This window comes from Trachurus japonicus, chromosome 10 (assembly GCF_045865225.1).
Source record: "Trachurus japonicus isolate A0001 chromosome 10, Traja_1.0".
In the NCBI taxonomy this organism is placed as follows: domain Eukaryota; kingdom Metazoa; phylum Chordata; class Actinopteri; order Carangiformes; family Carangidae; genus Trachurus; species Trachurus japonicus.
In genome coordinates this window covers 19,525,619-19,541,798 of record NC_140916.1, presented here as the reverse complement: position 1 = coordinate 19,541,798, position 16,180 = coordinate 19,525,619, and the positions used below count along the sequence as shown (strand labels likewise).

General features: G+C 41.2%; 4 protein-coding genes and 1 pseudogene across 5 annotated transcripts in view; all 5 read left to right on the top strand.

Annotated features, from left to right (window-relative positions):
- Positions 1-16,180, top strand: part of LOC146979825 (protocadherin alpha-C2-like) — a 195,880-nt gene that overhangs the window by 9,314 nt on the left and 170,386 nt on the right. The gene's annotated exons all lie outside the window — the stretch shown is intronic.
- LOC146979849 (protocadherin alpha-8-like) lies at positions 46-3,031 on the top strand. Its single transcript, XM_085788862.1, has 2 exons — positions 46-2,689; positions 2,969-3,031. The coding sequence occupies exons 1-2, from the start codon at positions 329-331 to the stop codon at positions 3,029-3,031; spliced, it is 2,424 nt and encodes an 807-aa protein (XP_085644988.1). The 5' UTR covers positions 46-328.
- On the top strand, positions 2,972-5,553 carry LOC146979848 (protocadherin alpha-3 pseudogene; annotated as a pseudogene).
- Positions 6,012-8,745, top strand: LOC146979847 (protocadherin alpha-7-like). The gene has a single exon (XM_085788861.1). The coding sequence runs from the start codon at positions 6,370-6,372 to the stop codon at positions 8,743-8,745; it is 2,376 nt and encodes a 791-aa protein (XP_085644987.1). The 5' UTR covers positions 6,012-6,369.
- On the top strand, positions 9,543-15,881 carry LOC146979846 (uncharacterized). Its single transcript, XM_085788860.1, has 3 exons — positions 9,543-11,920; positions 13,107-13,146; positions 13,588-15,881. Exons 1-3 carry the CDS (start codon positions 9,563-9,565, stop codon positions 15,879-15,881), a joined length of 4,692 nt encoding a protein of 1,563 aa, XP_085644986.1. The 5' UTR covers positions 9,543-9,562.

Below are 16,180 nucleotides of genomic sequence, written 5' to 3'. Positions count from 1 at the left end.
ATCTAAAATGATCGCCAGTGTCATAAAGCCAGTCATATTTATTGCGGCACAAACTAACTGGATGGTGATCAGTGAGCACTTGGTGTCAGTGTGTGAGCAGAAAAGTCTCTCAAGAGAAGCCTTTGTCAGAGGTATGGGTCCTCCCCTTTGTGGGATGGGTTTTCACATTTAAGAACTGAATTCATCCTTCACACTACGCGAAGGTTAAAGAGCTGAGATTTAAATGATACGCTTTGAAGTGCTCATGTTATTTTGGGCATTTAATTTTTTCTTTTGATAACTGAGACGCCATTCTCATATTTCGGGATTTCATTCGTATCTGTTCGCTATGAAGAAGAAAGGAAATGGTGCACCGAGAGAGCAATGCCGGTGGACTGCTGTCATTGTTTCATTTATTTTTCTCTGGAGCAGAGTTTCGGCGCAGATCAGATATTCAATCGCCGAGGAAGTTAGAGAAGGAACTGTTGTTGGGAATATAGCCAAGGATTTGGGATTAGAAACGAACGCGCTGAAGGCGAGAGGATGTCGTGTTGTCGAAGCGTCAACAGAGTCATTTTTTCATGTAAACCAGAATGATGGACTATTGTATGTAGACCGACTAATTGACAGAGAAAAGGTTTGTGAACGGAGCAGTGTGTGTTTAATCAACCTAAAAACTGTACTGGAAAACCCACTTGAAATTCATTATGTAACTGTAGAGGTGCTAGATGTGAACGATCATTCTCCCAGTTTCTCAACGAAAGAATCACGGCTCGAAATTTCAGAGTCGGCTTTACCAGGCTTGCGGCTACAGCTGCAGGCAGCACACGACCCTGATGTGGGTCAATTTTCAGTACAGGAATATAAACTCAGTCCTAATGATCATTTTCGTTTAGAAATCAAGGATCGTGGAAAAGATGGGAAAATACCCATATTAGTTTTACTGAAGACGCTAGATCGGGAAACAAAGAAAAAACATGAATTGCTTCTCACAGCGACCGACGGGGGCAAGCCAAGTCAATCTGGAACAGCTGAGCTTTTCGTTGATGTCTTAGATGTTAATGATAATATGCCGGTTTTCAGCGAAGAAATGTACTCTGTAGTTCTGGAAGAAAATTCTCCAGTTGGTAAAACAGTTATAAAAGTAAATGCCACGGATTTAGACGAGGGATTAAATGGCGAGATTATTTATTCATTAGGCAACAATGTGAATAAGAGAATACGAGAACTATTTCGTGTAGACCCGAATACAGGTGATATTATTGTTCAAGGCCCAATAGACTTTGAATTAGAGGAAAGTTATGAAATTGATATACAGGCATCTGATAAAGGATCAGCCCCATTCAGGACAGACAAAAGTGTGTTAGTTAAGATTGTTGATTTGAATGATAACACCCCGCAGATAGAGGTTACGTCATTTTCAAGGGCAATACCCGAGGACGCAAGACTGGGAACCACTGTGGCATTAATCAGTGTTGTTGATAAAGACTCTGGCCTCAACGGTAAAGTTGTTTGTTCATTCATTGAGGATGTCCCATTCACATTATCACCTTCAGCACAAGACAACATGTATTCTATAGTTACAAAGTTGCCTTTGGATAGAGAGAAGCAGTCCACATATGATGTTACAATTGTTGCGAAAGATGCAGGTGAGCCATCGTTGTCTTCTGAAAAAAGTATAGTTGTTGTAGTGTCAGATGTTAATGATAACAGTCCAGAGTTTTCACAGAGCCCCTACACTTTCTATGTGACTGAAGCTAATGAACCAGGAACACCCGTGTTTTCAGTTAAAGCATTTGATCGTGATGAAACTGAGAATGCACATATTTCCTATCATATTCTTAGAGAAGGAAGCAAAGATGATAAAATGACATCATTTCTAAACATTAACTCTGATAATGGAGACATTATGGCGCTAAAGAGTTTTGACTTTGAAACACTGAAAACATTCAAGTTCCACGTTGTTGCGTCAGATTCTGGAACTCCGTCACTAAGCAGCAACGTCACAGTCAACGTGTTCATTCTGGATCAGAACGACAACGCTCCAGTCATCCTGTATCCAGTCAGCTCTAATGGTTCTGCTGAAGGTGTGGAGGAGATTCCCCGCAATGTGAACGCAGGACACTTGGTGACTAAAGTCAGAGCCTATGACGCTGATATAGGATATAACGGCTGGTTACTGTTTTCACTGCAGGAAGTTACTGACCACAGTCTCTTTGCTTTGGACCGCTACACAGGACAGATCAGAACACTTCGCTCATTCACAGAGACAGACGAGGCCGAGCATAAACTGCTCATACTGGTCAAAGACAATGGGAACGTTTCACTCTCAGCAACAGCTACTGTGATTGTCAAACTCGTGGAGCCCAAAGAGGCTTTTGCAGCTTCTGATGTTAAAAGTTCAGCAAAAGCAGATGAGGATAATAATGTGACTTTTTACCTGATGATAACTTTGGGCTCAGTTTCAGCACTTTTTCTCATCAGTATCATTGTGCTGATTGCAATGCAGTGCTCAAAATCCACAGACTACACTTCTAAATATCTACAAGAGACTAATTATGATGGGACACTGTGTCACAGCATCCAGTACAGATCTGGGGACAAGCGCTACATGTTAGTTGGACCCAGGATGAGTATAGGATCTACTATAGTCCCAGGCAGCCATGCCAATACACTAGTGCTTCCTGACAGGAGGAGAACATCTGAGGAGGTGAGTAGTTATATATCTAAATTTGCTACTTACTACATGCATAATTTAAGGATCACCTTTGTTACTGGCCATTTTGCTCAAGTCAAATGTAGACTGATTCAGCACGAGGACCCCCCCCCCCCCTCACTGAGAGCATCACAGCGTGTGATTTGTAGTTTTGATCGGTTTGAAGTGATAAAAATGAAGTATCACACATATTCACAAGGTGGCACTATCTTATCAATATGACGCCTAAAAGCGTCCCAGCGTACAGGATATGCCCGCCCCTAATACGTTCAGTCTGGCCAGGCAACATCTAAAGGGGAGGCTTGGAATGAGCGCAGCGTGACTACAAACCGGTGACCGCTTTTTTGTCACCGTAACTGTTTTTCTATCTTGTGAATTACATTGCCAGGAGCTGTGGATATATTTCTTGCTGCCGCGGACAATACATTCTAGGCAAGTGGACAATGATGGGCGCGTTTGTACTCGTGTATTTACCTCGAAATATGAAACAAAGAGGACGGGAGTCATGGCGACCACGATCAGCATTGCTCACCAGTTTGGTTTTGCTATTATTTTTCACAGTAACCTCGGCCCAACTGAGATACTCTATATCTGAAGAACTCAAAGAGGGGAGTTTTGTTGGAAATATTGCTAAAGATTTGGGAATAGACCTCAACATAATGAAGCACAGGGGATTTCGTATTATGTCTGGCTCGGGTGAACCTCTTTTTAAGGTAAATGAGGATGACGGAGTCCTTTATGCCAACCATAAGATAGATCGGGAAGAAGTGTGTAGGGAGAGCGCTGTCTGTTTAATAAACCTCAAAACAGTTCTCGAAAACCCACTTGAAGTACATTATGTCACCGTGGAGATAACGGATCTAAACGACCACTCTCCCACATTTCCGGATAAGATAAAAAGGCTCGAGATCTTTGAGTCTGCGTTGCCAGGAGCAAAATATCAGTTACAAAACGCCCACGATCCGGATGGTGGCACAAACTCAGTCCAACAATACAAAATCAGTTCAAATGATCATTTTCGTTTAGAGATTAAAGATCGAGGAAGAGATGGAAAAACTCCGATTTTACGATTACAGAAGCAACTAGACAGAGAGGCAAAAAGTAACCATAAATTGGTGTTGACAGCTATAGATGGCGGAAACCCACCAAAATCAGGCACAGTTGAAATATACATTGATGTTCTAGATGTTAATGATAATATGCCCGTATTCACCAAAGACACATATTCAGCAGTGTTACAAGAGAATGCGCCAATTGGCACAACAGTGATCCAAGTTAACGCAACCGACTTGGACGACGGTACCAACGGAGAAGTGGTTTATTCATTTGGCAGTGATGTAAAAGGTAAAATTCGAGAAATGTTTGATGTTGAATCTGAAACTGGGGAGATCACTGTGAAAGGTCGTATAGACTTCGAGGAGCAGGACAGTTATGATATTGATATTCAAGCCTCTGATAAAGGAATCATTCCACTTAGAACCGATAAAAGTGTTATAATTAAAATCGGAGACACAAATGATAATGCTCCTGAGATAGAAGTGGCATCATTGTCAAGTGCAGTTTCAGAGGACTCTAGACCAGGAACAACCATAGCTCTTATCAGCATTACCGATTTAGATTCAGGCATGAACGGCAAAATAATTGGCTATGTAGCTGAAGAAAACCCTTTCGCATTAACTCCATCAATACAGGACAACATGTTTGCTGTTGTGACCAAATCGCTGCTCGATAGGGAACAGCAATCAAGATATGATATTACAATAATTGCTAAAGACGCAGGAGAACCGGCCTTAACATCCGAAAAAACTATTAGTATGTTTGTGTCAGATACTAATGACAACAGTCCAGAATTTTCAGTGAGCCCCTACACTTTCTACATCACCGAAAATAACCCTGCAGGCGCCTCTGTGTTTTCTGTAAGAGCCTCAGATCGTGACGAGGGAGATAATGCGCTTATTTCATATACTATTCGCAGGAATTCAGGCCATGGAAATAAAGCGACATCATTTCTTAACATAAATCCCGAAACTGGAGATGTGTTGGCGTTAAAAAGTTTTGACTTCGAAACACTGAAAACTTTCCAGTTCCACGTTGTTGCGTCAGATTCTGGAACTCCGTCACTAAGCAGCAACGTCACAGTGAACGTGTTCATTCTGGATCAGAACGACAACGCTCCAGTCATCCTGTATCCAGTCAGCTCTAATGGTTCTGCTGAAGGTGTGGAGGAGATTCCCCGCAATGTGAACGCAGGACACTTGGTGACTAAAGTCAGAGCCTATGACGCTGATATAGGATATAACGGCTGGTTACTGTTTTCACTGCAGGAAGTTACTGACCACAGTCTCTTTGCTTTGGACCGCTACACAGGACAGATCAGAACACTTCGCTCATTCACAGAGACAGACGAGGCCGAGCATAAACTGCTCATACTGGTCAAAGACAATGGGAACGTTTCACTCTCAGCAACAGCTACTGTGATTGTCAAACTTGTGGAGCCCAAAGAGGCTTTTGCGGCTTCTGATGTTAAAAGTTCAGCAAAAGCAGATGAGGATAATAATGTGACTTTTTACCTGATGATAACTTTGGGCTCAGTTTCAGCACTTTTTCTCATCAGTATCATCGTGCTGATTGCAATGCAGTGCTCAAAATCTACAGACTACACTTCTAAATATCTACAAGAGACTAATTATGATGGGACACTGTGTCACAGCATCCAGTACAGATCTGGAGACAAGCGCTACATGTTAGTTGGACCCAGAATGAGTATAGGATCTACTATAGTCCCGGGGAGCCATGCGAATACACTAGTGCTTCCTGACAGGAGGAGAACATCTGAGGAGGTAAGATTAATTGTCTGAACATCTGCTGAAAGTTTTTATAGCATGTGGCAATAACATTACATCTGAATTATACATTTCAACTCATAACACTTGAGTTTGAAGCATGTGAGGTATTCACTAAGATAGTGTTTACTGATTTGTGTTATTGAACATGGTTATGCAGCATGTTGCTTAGACTGACATCCATTATGGCAAACACAAGAGATAAACGTCGGGGGAGATTGCCTGCATTCAATTTTGAGACGCCTCTTTTGCATATCACATGGCATTTACGTTTGGGTGAAACAAACTGTTGATGTTTTGCAAAATTACTGACATTTAACCCAACTAGTTTATGCTAAATGAAACGTATTTTCTGCCAGACCAGATGTTTTTGCAATTGCAATCTTATGAATCATACTGTGTTGCACACCTGAGAATGCGCTCGCGGTTTTGGTTTTGCGAAAATACTCAGTCGCTGTCCATGGTGCTGAAACTGTTTTACACAAGTTACCTTCCTCTTGCAAGTCATGCTTTCATACTTAACAGTTCTAATTTCTCCAAACAAAGTACTGCAATGTGATTCTCGGTCACTTGGTGTCGGTATAATGACAAATAATGCTTCCACATATTTTCGTCATAGCTGCTAGACCCATCCCCTTCTCCTTCCCCTCAAACCAGCACTGACAGAACCTTACATGCAAACGGTTTGAGCACACAATTTAGTTTAAAAAAGAAAACCCTGTTGAAGAACGTCTGCATGATGAAAGAGAACGTGACGGAAGGATTTAAGGCTCAGTATACGCGATCAGCTCTTTGAAACCACAATTCGTTTTAAATGTTTTATCTTTCGTCATGGAACAAAGAGGACGCCAGGCACTGAGAGAGCCGAAAATGTGGATTATATGCGTCGTGGTTTTGGGTACATTGTGGAGCACAGCTTCCGGGCAAGTTCGATATTCTATCGCCGAAGAAGTGAAAGAAGGAACTATTGTTGGGAATATTGCGAAGGATTTGGGTCTCGACAAGACCACACTGAAAGAGAGGGGATACCGTATTGTCCACAGCTCGACAGAGCCTCCTTTTCAAATGAATCAGAACGACGGTATCTTGTATGTGAACCAAAAGATTGACAGAGAGGAAATGTGTGGCCGAAGCAAGGCTTGTGTCATCGACTTGAAAACAGTGTTAGAAAACCCACTGGAGGTGCACTATGTAGCCGTGGAGATTCTGGATGTCAACGACCACGCACCGAGCTTCCCTGAGAGTGAAAAGATGTTAGAGATTTTTGAATCTGCATCACCAGGGGCAAGATTTCAGTTGCAAGCTGCACGCGATGGTGATAGTGGTTTGTTATCCGTTCAACAGTATAAATTGAGTCATAATGATCATTTTCGTTTGGAGGTGAAAGATCGTGGCGAAGACCGTAAAACTCCTAGTTTAGTTCTACAAAAGCAACTTGATAGAGAAACCCTCAAGACTCACGTGTTACTTCTGACAGCCTCTGATGGAGGAAAACCTCCAAGGTCCGGAAACATGACCATAATTGTTGATGTTTCTGATGTTAATGATAACGCTCCGGTTTTTACCCAGGAGTCCTATCGTGTTGACTTAAAGGAAAATTCTCCTCTGGGCACGACTGTCATTCAGGTGAATGCGACAGATATGGATGAGGGTTCGAATGGCGAAATTGTGTATTCATTTGGCAATGACGTGGATACAAGTGTACGTGAGCGTTTTGATTTGAATCCAGTGACTGGAGTTATTACTGTAGCAGGTGTAATTGATTTTGAGGAGAGGGGTAGATATGAAATTGATATCCAGGCATCAGATAAAGGTGCAGCTACACTAACAACAGACAAACCCGTGATAATACACATTGTTGATGTAAACGACAATGCACCACATATTGAGGTGACATCTTTTTCGCGAGCGCTCCCAGAAGATTCAAAACCAGGAACCACAGTGGCGTTGATCAGTGTTAAGGATTCCGATTCTGGTCTCAATGGAAAGGTGATGTGTCATATCGACCCAGGTCTTCCCTTTCTGCTTTCTCCATCCTTACAAAATAACATGTATTCTCTGGTAACCAAATTACTTTTGGACAGAGAACAGCAATCGCATTACGATGTAACGATTGTTGCTAAAGACGCAGGAGAACCGTCCTTATCATCAGACAAAACTATGGAAGTTGTTGTGTCAGATGTGAACGATAATAGACCAGAGTTTACACAGAATCCATATAATTTCTATATTACCGAAAATAACAAACCAGGAGCCTCTATATTGTCAGTGAATGCCCGTGATAACGACGAGGGAAGAAACGCTCTCATTTTATATAATATTTTAAGGGACAAAGGGGAGAACCTACTTGCCTCTTTTCTAAACATAAATTCCGATAGTGGAGACATTATGGCTTTAAAAAGTTTTGACTTTGAAACAGTGAAAACTTTCCAGTTCCACGTTGTTGCGTCAGATTCTGGAACTCCGTCTCTAAGCAGCAACGTCACAGTGAACGTGTTCATTCTGGATCAGAACGACAACGCTCCAGTCATCCTGTATCCAGTCAGCTCTAATGGTTCTGCTGAAGGTGTGGAGGAGATTCCCCGCAATGTGAACGCAGGACACTTGGTGACTAAAGTCAGAGCCTATGACGCTGATATAGGATATAACGGCTGGTTACTGTTTTCACTGCAGGAAGTTACTGACCACAGTCTCTTTGCTTTGGACCGCTACACAGGACAGATCAGAACACTTCGCTCATTCACAGAGACAGACGAGGCCGAGCATAAACTGCTCATACTGGTCAAAGACAATGGGAACGTTTCACTCTCAGCAACAGCTACTGTGATTGTCAAACTTGTGGAGCCCAAAGAGGCTTTTGCAGCTTCTGATGTTAAAAGTTCAACAAAAGCAGATGAGGATAATAATGTGACTTTTTACCTGATGATAACTTTGGGCTCAGTTTCAGCACTTTTTCTCATCAGTATCATCGTGCTGATTGCAATGCAATGCTCAAAGACTACTGACTATACATCTAAATATCTCCAAGAGACTAATTATGATGGGACACTGTGTCACAGCATCCAGTACAGATCTGGAGACAAGCGCTACATGTTAGTTGGACCCAGAATGAGTATAGGATCTACAATAGTTCCGGGCAGCCATGCCAATACACTAGTGCTTCCTGACAGGAGGAGAACATCTGAGGAGGTAAGATTAATTGTCTGAACATCTGCTGAAAGTTTTTATAGCATGTGGCAATAACATTACATCTGAATTATACATTTCAACTCATAACACTTGAGTTTGAAGCATGTGAGGTATTCACTGAGATAGTGTTTACTGATTTGTGTTATTGACCATGGTTATGCAGCATGTTGCTTAGACTGACATCCATTATGGCAAACACAAGAGATAAACGTCGGGGGAGATTGCCTGCATTCAATTTTGAGACGCCTCTTTTGCATATCACATGGCATTTACGTTTGGGTGAAACAAACTGTTGATGTTTTGCAAAATTACTGACATTTAACCCAACTAGTTTATGCTAAATTAAATATATTTTCTGCCAGACCAGATGTTTTTGCAATTGCAATCTTATGAATCATTTTGTGTTGCACATCTGAGAATGCGCTCGCGGTTTTGGTTTTGCGAAAATAGTCAGTCGCTGTCCATGGTGCTGAAACTGTCTTACACAAGTTACCTTCCTCTTGCAAGTCATGCTTTCATACTTAACAGTTCTAATTTCTCCAAACAAAGTACTGCAATGTGATTCACGGTCACTTGGTGTCGGTATAATGACAAATAATGCTTCCACATATTTTCGTCATAGCCGCTAGACCCATCCCCTTCTCCTTCCCCTCAAACCAGCACTGACAGAACCTTACATGCAAACGGTTTGAGCACACAATTTAGTAAAAAAAAAAAAAAAAACCCTGTTGAAGAACGTCTGCATGATGAAAGAGAACGTGACGGGAGGATTTGCTCAGTATACGCGATCAGCTCTTTGAAACCACATTTCGTTTTAAATGTTTTATCTTTCGTCATGGAACAAAGAGGACGCCAGGCACTGAGAGAGCCGAAAATGTGGATTATATGCGTCGTGGTTTTGGGTACATTGTGGAGCACAGCTTCCGGGCAAGTTCGATATTCTATCGCCGAAGAAGTGAAAGAAGGAACTATTGTTGGGAATATTGCGAAGGATTTGGGTCTCGACAAGACCACACTGAAAGAGAGGGGATACCGTATTGTCCACAGCTCGACAGAGCCTCCTTTTCAAATGAATCAGAACGACGGTATCTTGTATGTGAACCAAAAGATTGACAGAGAGGAAATGTGTGGCCGAAGCAAGGCTTGTGTCATCGACTTGAAAACAGTGTTAGAAAACCCACTGGAGGTGCACTATGTAGCCGTGGAGATTCTGGATGTCAACGACCACGCACCGAGCTTCCCTGAGAGTGAAAAGATGTTAGAGATTTCTGAATCTGCATCAACGGGAGCAAGATTTCAGTTGCAAGCTGCACGCGATGGTGATAGTGGTTTGTTATCCGTTCAACAGTATAAATTGAGTCATAATGATCATTTTCGTTTGGAGGTGAAAGATCGTGGCGAAGACCGTAAAACTCCTAGTTTAGTTCTACAAAAGCAACTTGATAGAGAAACCCTCAAGACTCACGTGTTACTTCTGACAGCCTCTGATGGAGGAAAACCTCCAAGGTCCGGAAACATGACCATAATTGTTGATGTTTCTGATGTTAATGATAACGCTCCAGTTTTTACCCAGGAGTCCTATCGTGTTGACTTAAAGGAAAATTCTCCTCTGGGCACGACTGTCATTCAGGTGAATGCGACAGATATGGATGAAGGTTTGAATGGCGAAATTGTGTATTCATTTGGCAATGACGTGGATACAAGTGTACGTGAGCGTTTTGATTTGAATCCAGTGACTGGAGTTATTACTGTAGCAGGTGTAATTGATTTTGAGGGGAGGGACATATATGAAATTGATATCCAGGCATCAGATAAAGGTGCAGCTACACTAACAACAGACAAACCTGTAATTATACACGTTGTTGATGTAAACGACAATGCACCACATATTGAGGTGACATCTTTTTCGCGAGCGCTCCCAGAAGATTCAAAACCAGGAACCACAGTGGCGTTGATCAGTGTTAAGGATTCCGATTCTGGTCTCAATGGAAAGGTGATGTGTCATATCGACCCAGGTCTTCCCTTTCTGCTTTCTCCATCCTTACAAAATAACATGTATTCTCTGGTAACCAAATTACTTTTGGACAGAGAACAGCAATCGCATTACAATGTAACGATTGTTGCTAAAGACGCAGGAGAACCGTCCTTATCATCAGACAAAACTATGGAAGTTGTTGTATCAGATGTGAACGATAATAGACCAGAGTTTACACAGAATCCATATAATTTCTATATTCCCGAAAATAACAACCCGGGAGCCTCTATATTGTCAGTGAATGCCCGTGATAACGACGAGGGAAGAAACGCTCTCATTTTATATAATATCTTAAGGGACAAAGGGGAGAACCTACTTGCCTCTTTTCTAAACATAAACTCTGATAATGGAGACATTATGGCTTTAAAAGGCTTTGACTTTGAAACAGTGAAAACTTTCCAGTTCCACGTTGTTGCGTCAGATTCTGGAACTCCGTCACTAAGCAGCAACGTCACAGTGAACGTGTTCATTCTGGATCAGAACGACAACGCTCCAGTCATCCTGTATCCAGTCAGCTCTAATGGTTCTGCTGAAGGTGTGGAGGAGATTCCCCGCAATGTGAACGCAGGACACTTGGTGACTAAAGTCAGAGCCTATGACGCTGATATAGGATATAACGGCTGGTTACTGTTTTCACTGCAGGAAGTTACTGACCACAGTCTCTTTGCTTTGGACCGCTACACAGGACAGATCAGAACACTTCGCTCATTCACAGAGACAGACGAGGCCGAGCATAAACTGCTCATACTGGTCAAAGACAATGGGAACGTTTCACTCTCAGCAACAGCTACTGTGATTGTCAAACTTGTGGAGCCCAAAGAGGCTTTTGCAGCTTCTGATGTTAAAAGTTCAACAAAAGCAGATGAGGATAATAATGTGACTTTTTACCTGATGATAACTTTGGGCTCCGTCTCATCACTTTTTCTCATCAGTATCATCGTGCTGATTGCAATGCAGTGCTCAAAATCCACAGACTACACTTCTAAATATCTACAAGAGACTAATTATGATGGGACACTGTGTCACAGCATCCAGTACAGATCTGGAGACAAGCGCTACATGTTAGTTGGACCCAGAATGAGTATAGGATCTACTATAGTTCCTGGCAGCCATGCGAATACACTAGTGCTTCCTGACAGGAGGAGAACATCTGAGGAGGTAAGAATATTTAAATGAAAATTGTAAGGCGAATAACCCTATTGTTTGTTCGTCAGGAAACAATATGTTCATCTGGGTAACATTTTTCAAAGCATGGTGTTTGTGTTTGTTGGCTTCTAACGTTTTCCCCATGACTGTACTTAATTGTATAAGTAAAAGCGGATTATGTACAACCAGCAAAACTAATTTTACTATATCAAAATTATTTCTGGAGATTAATTAATAGCTTGAGGGGTTTGATACTGTACTTTCATTTGGGCCACGATGGATTTTCTGGTCTTGTCAAATTGTGGACTGGTATACGAACATTATAAACACTTAATGTATCCACGAATCCACAAAATGAAAACATAAGTCATCTCATCATAGAATAACAGCCACGGTATGTTAATGTGAAAAATGTGTTCGAGTCGATTCAGAATAACTGCCTAGAATTTTGTGGAAGACGCCTTGATCTAACTTTTATTTTGTTGGCAACACGTTGCCATCGCTGTCCTTGGTGCTGAAAGTGTTTGTTTTCATTTTCTAACACTTCGTCCTCTGTTTTACCAAAGATGTTCACAAAGGCGAAACAAATTATTATTAATAGTAATGATCTCATAGTTTTACAACTAAACTACTGGGAAGAACATCCCACACATTTCTGCAGTGAGATATGAGGACGCATGGTGTCAGTGTATTGTTACAAGAGTAGATCGTCATTTTTGTCGTTTGGTTCCACCTCTTTAAGCACTCGCACTTCGATACTGACAGGATTGTTTCAGCATCGCATGTTACGTATACATGGTTGATTTACACTTTATTATTTAAGTTACTTTTCAAGCAGGTGACTATGGCAGTGATATTTTCTGGAGCATGAAGGGTAAAGCATGTTTTGACTAAAGGTGTAAAATGTCCGATTATTTGTATGAATGTCAGAAATACTGTGATTTGCACTTAGTTTGAGATTTTAAATGATCTGATTTTAGACTTTTCACATTTAATTTGCAATGGTTTTTATCACAATGCAATTATACATTTTATTAACTTCAGATTTTTCAGCTTGCAAATCACCTGATAGTTTTTTGTTCTTTTTTTTCGTGTCTTTGTTGTGTTCCAAATCTTTTTAATTAATGGTTACATAAGGAACTGCTGAATACACTACCTCGATGTTGAGGGTGTGTTGACATCCTCATTTTAATTTCAGGAAAGGCTATGTTGGCATTTCAGGTTGCTTTGTGGCAAACCCATTTCTTCAGGTCATATAGATGTTATTGATCAGTTGGGAGGCCTGTGGGGCGTATTGCACTGTGTTCTTAAGTTATCTTTAAACTCCTATAATACTATTGCAATGTGTGTTTTGCAAGATTCCAACGCTTGGTGTCAGTGTAGTTCAGTGATTCTGTGCATCTGGCATCTACTTTACGTCACAAGCTTTATTTAAACCATGCAAGTCGTTTCATTCTATAGTTGAGGGTTACATCGCGATTGCTAGCAGTGGATGTTTAATTTCCAGCCGTTTTTGTAAAAGCAGGACCATTATGCGCTGAGTGTCTGGATAATACGACCTATTTCGATGGACTAGTCTTGATCGTTTTAAGTCATGGAACAAAGAGGAGGTTGTAAAGCCGGGAGGGGACGGCGTTGTTGGTTTGCCTTGATGGTTGTGTTGGATGTTTTATGGAGCGGCGCTTTTGCACAGATCAGATATTCAATATCTGAAGAGGTTGAAGATGGAACCATCGTTGGAAATATAGCTAAGGATTTGGGTCTAGATAAGAGTGCACTGAAAGACAGAGGATATCGCATCGTGACAGGTTCAACCGAACCCCCTTTTCAAGTGAATCAAAATGATGGTGTCTTGTACGTGAAAGGAAGAATAGACAGGGAGGAGATGTGCGAACGGACCAGTCCATGTTTGACCCAACTAAAAACCGTGCTAGAAAATCCCTTGGAGATTCACTATGTGACGGTGGAAATAATTGATATAAATGATCACTGGCCTGTTTTTACAGAAAAAGAGAAAAGGCTTGAGATTTCCGAGTCGGCTCTATCAGGAGCGAGATTTCAGCTCCAAGCTGCACGCGACTCTGATGTAGGCCAGTTCTCAATTCAACAATATAAACTCAGCCATAACGAGTATTTCAGAGTGGAAGTCAAAGATAGAGGCGAAGACCGTAAAGTACCATTTTTAGTTCTGCAGAAGCAATTAGATAGAGAAACTGCTAGTAAACATAAACTGCGTCTCACAGCCGTTGATGGGGGGAAACCGGGGAAGTCAGGTGATATAGAAATAATTGTGGATGTACTTGATGTTAATGACAATTCGCCCGTGTTCGTTCAAGAATTGTATTCTGCAACACTAAAAGAAAATGTTCCCGTTGGCACTGTAGTGATTCAGGTAAATGCAACTGATTTGGATCAGGGTGCAAACGGCGAAATAATATATACATTTGGAAACGAAGTTGATTCAAAATTAATGGATATCTTTAGTCTAGACCCAAATACTGGTGAAGTCCATGTGACAGGTCCGATAGATTTTGAGAAAAGTAGGATTTATGAGATAGATATCCAGGCATCTGATAAAGGACAAGTTCCGCTTAAAAATGACAAAACTGTTATGATAACTGTTGTTGATGTTAATGATAATGCTCCTGAGATAGAAGTGACATCATTTTCCAGTTCCATTAAAGAAGATTCAAAGATAGGCACTACAGTGGCTCTGATTAGTGTCAGTGATTTGGACTCTGGAATTAATGGTAAAGTCATTTGCACAATCAACGAAAACGTCCCTTTTACTTTATCTCCATCGTTACAAGAAAACATGTACGCTGTTGTAACCAGGTCGCATTTGGACAGAGAAATAATTTCTCAGTATGACGTCACAATTGCTGCAAAAGACACAGGTGAGCCTTTCTTTTTAACCGAGAAGACTATAAACGTCGTTATATCAGATGTGAATGACAACAGCCCAGAGTTTTCATCAAGCCCTTACACATTTTATATCTCTGAGAACAACAAACCCGGTTCTACAGTATTTTCAGTAAAAGCCTCTGATCGCGATGAAAATGAAAACGCTCTCATTTCATATCATATTTTAAGAAATAGGAGTGGAGATAAACTATCTTCGTTTTTAAACATCAATTCTGATAATGGGGAAATTTTAGCGCTAAAAAGTTTTGACTTTGAAACAGTGAAAACATTCCAGTTCAACGTTGTTGCGTCAGATTCTGGAACTCCGTCACTAAGCAGCAACGTCACAGTGAACGTGTTCATTCTGGATCAGAACGACAACGCTCCAGTCATCCTGTATCCAGTCAGCTCTAATGGTTCTGCTGAAGGTGTGGAGGAGATTCCCCGCAATGTGAACGCAGGACACTTGGTGACTAAAGTCAGAGCCTATGACGCTGATATAGGATATAACGGCTGGTTACTGTTTTCACTGCAGGAAGTTACTGACCACAGTCTCTTTGCTTTGGACCGCTACACAGGACAGATCAGAACACTTCGCTCATTCACAGAGACAGACGAGGCCGAGCATAAACTGCTCATACTGGTCAAAGACAATGGGAACGTTTCACTCTCAGCAACAGCTACTGTGATTGTCAAACTTGTGGAGCCCAAAGAGGCTTTTGCAGCTTCTGATGTTAAAAGTTCAGCAAAAGCAGATGAGGATAATAATGTGACTTTTTACCTGATGATAACTTTGGGCTCAGTTTCAGCACTTTTTCTCATCAGTATCATTGTGCTGATTGCAATGCAGTGCTCAAAATCAACAGACTACACTTCTAAATATCTACAAGAGACAAATTACGATGGGACACTGTGTCACAGCATCCAGTACAGATCTGGAGACAAGCGCTACATGTTAGTTGGACCCAGAATGAGTATAGGATCTACTATAGTCCCTGGCAGCCATGCGAATACACTAGTGCTTCCTGACAGGAGGAGAACATCTGAGGAGGTAAGAATATTTAAATGAAAATTGTAAGGCGAATAACGCTATTGTTTGTCCGTCAGACAATAATAATGTTCATCTGGGTAACATTTTTCATAGCATGGTTTGATGGCTTCTCACGTTTTCCCCATGACTGTATGTCCTTTTAAGGACCTAATTAGTTGTACGAGTAAAAGCGGATTATGTACAACCAGCAAAACTAATTTTACTATCTCAATATTATTTCTCGAGACAAATTAATAGTATGAGGGAGTTGATACTGCACTTTCATTTGGGCCACAATGGAAAATCATTTTTGATTTTCTTGTCTTATCAAATTGTGG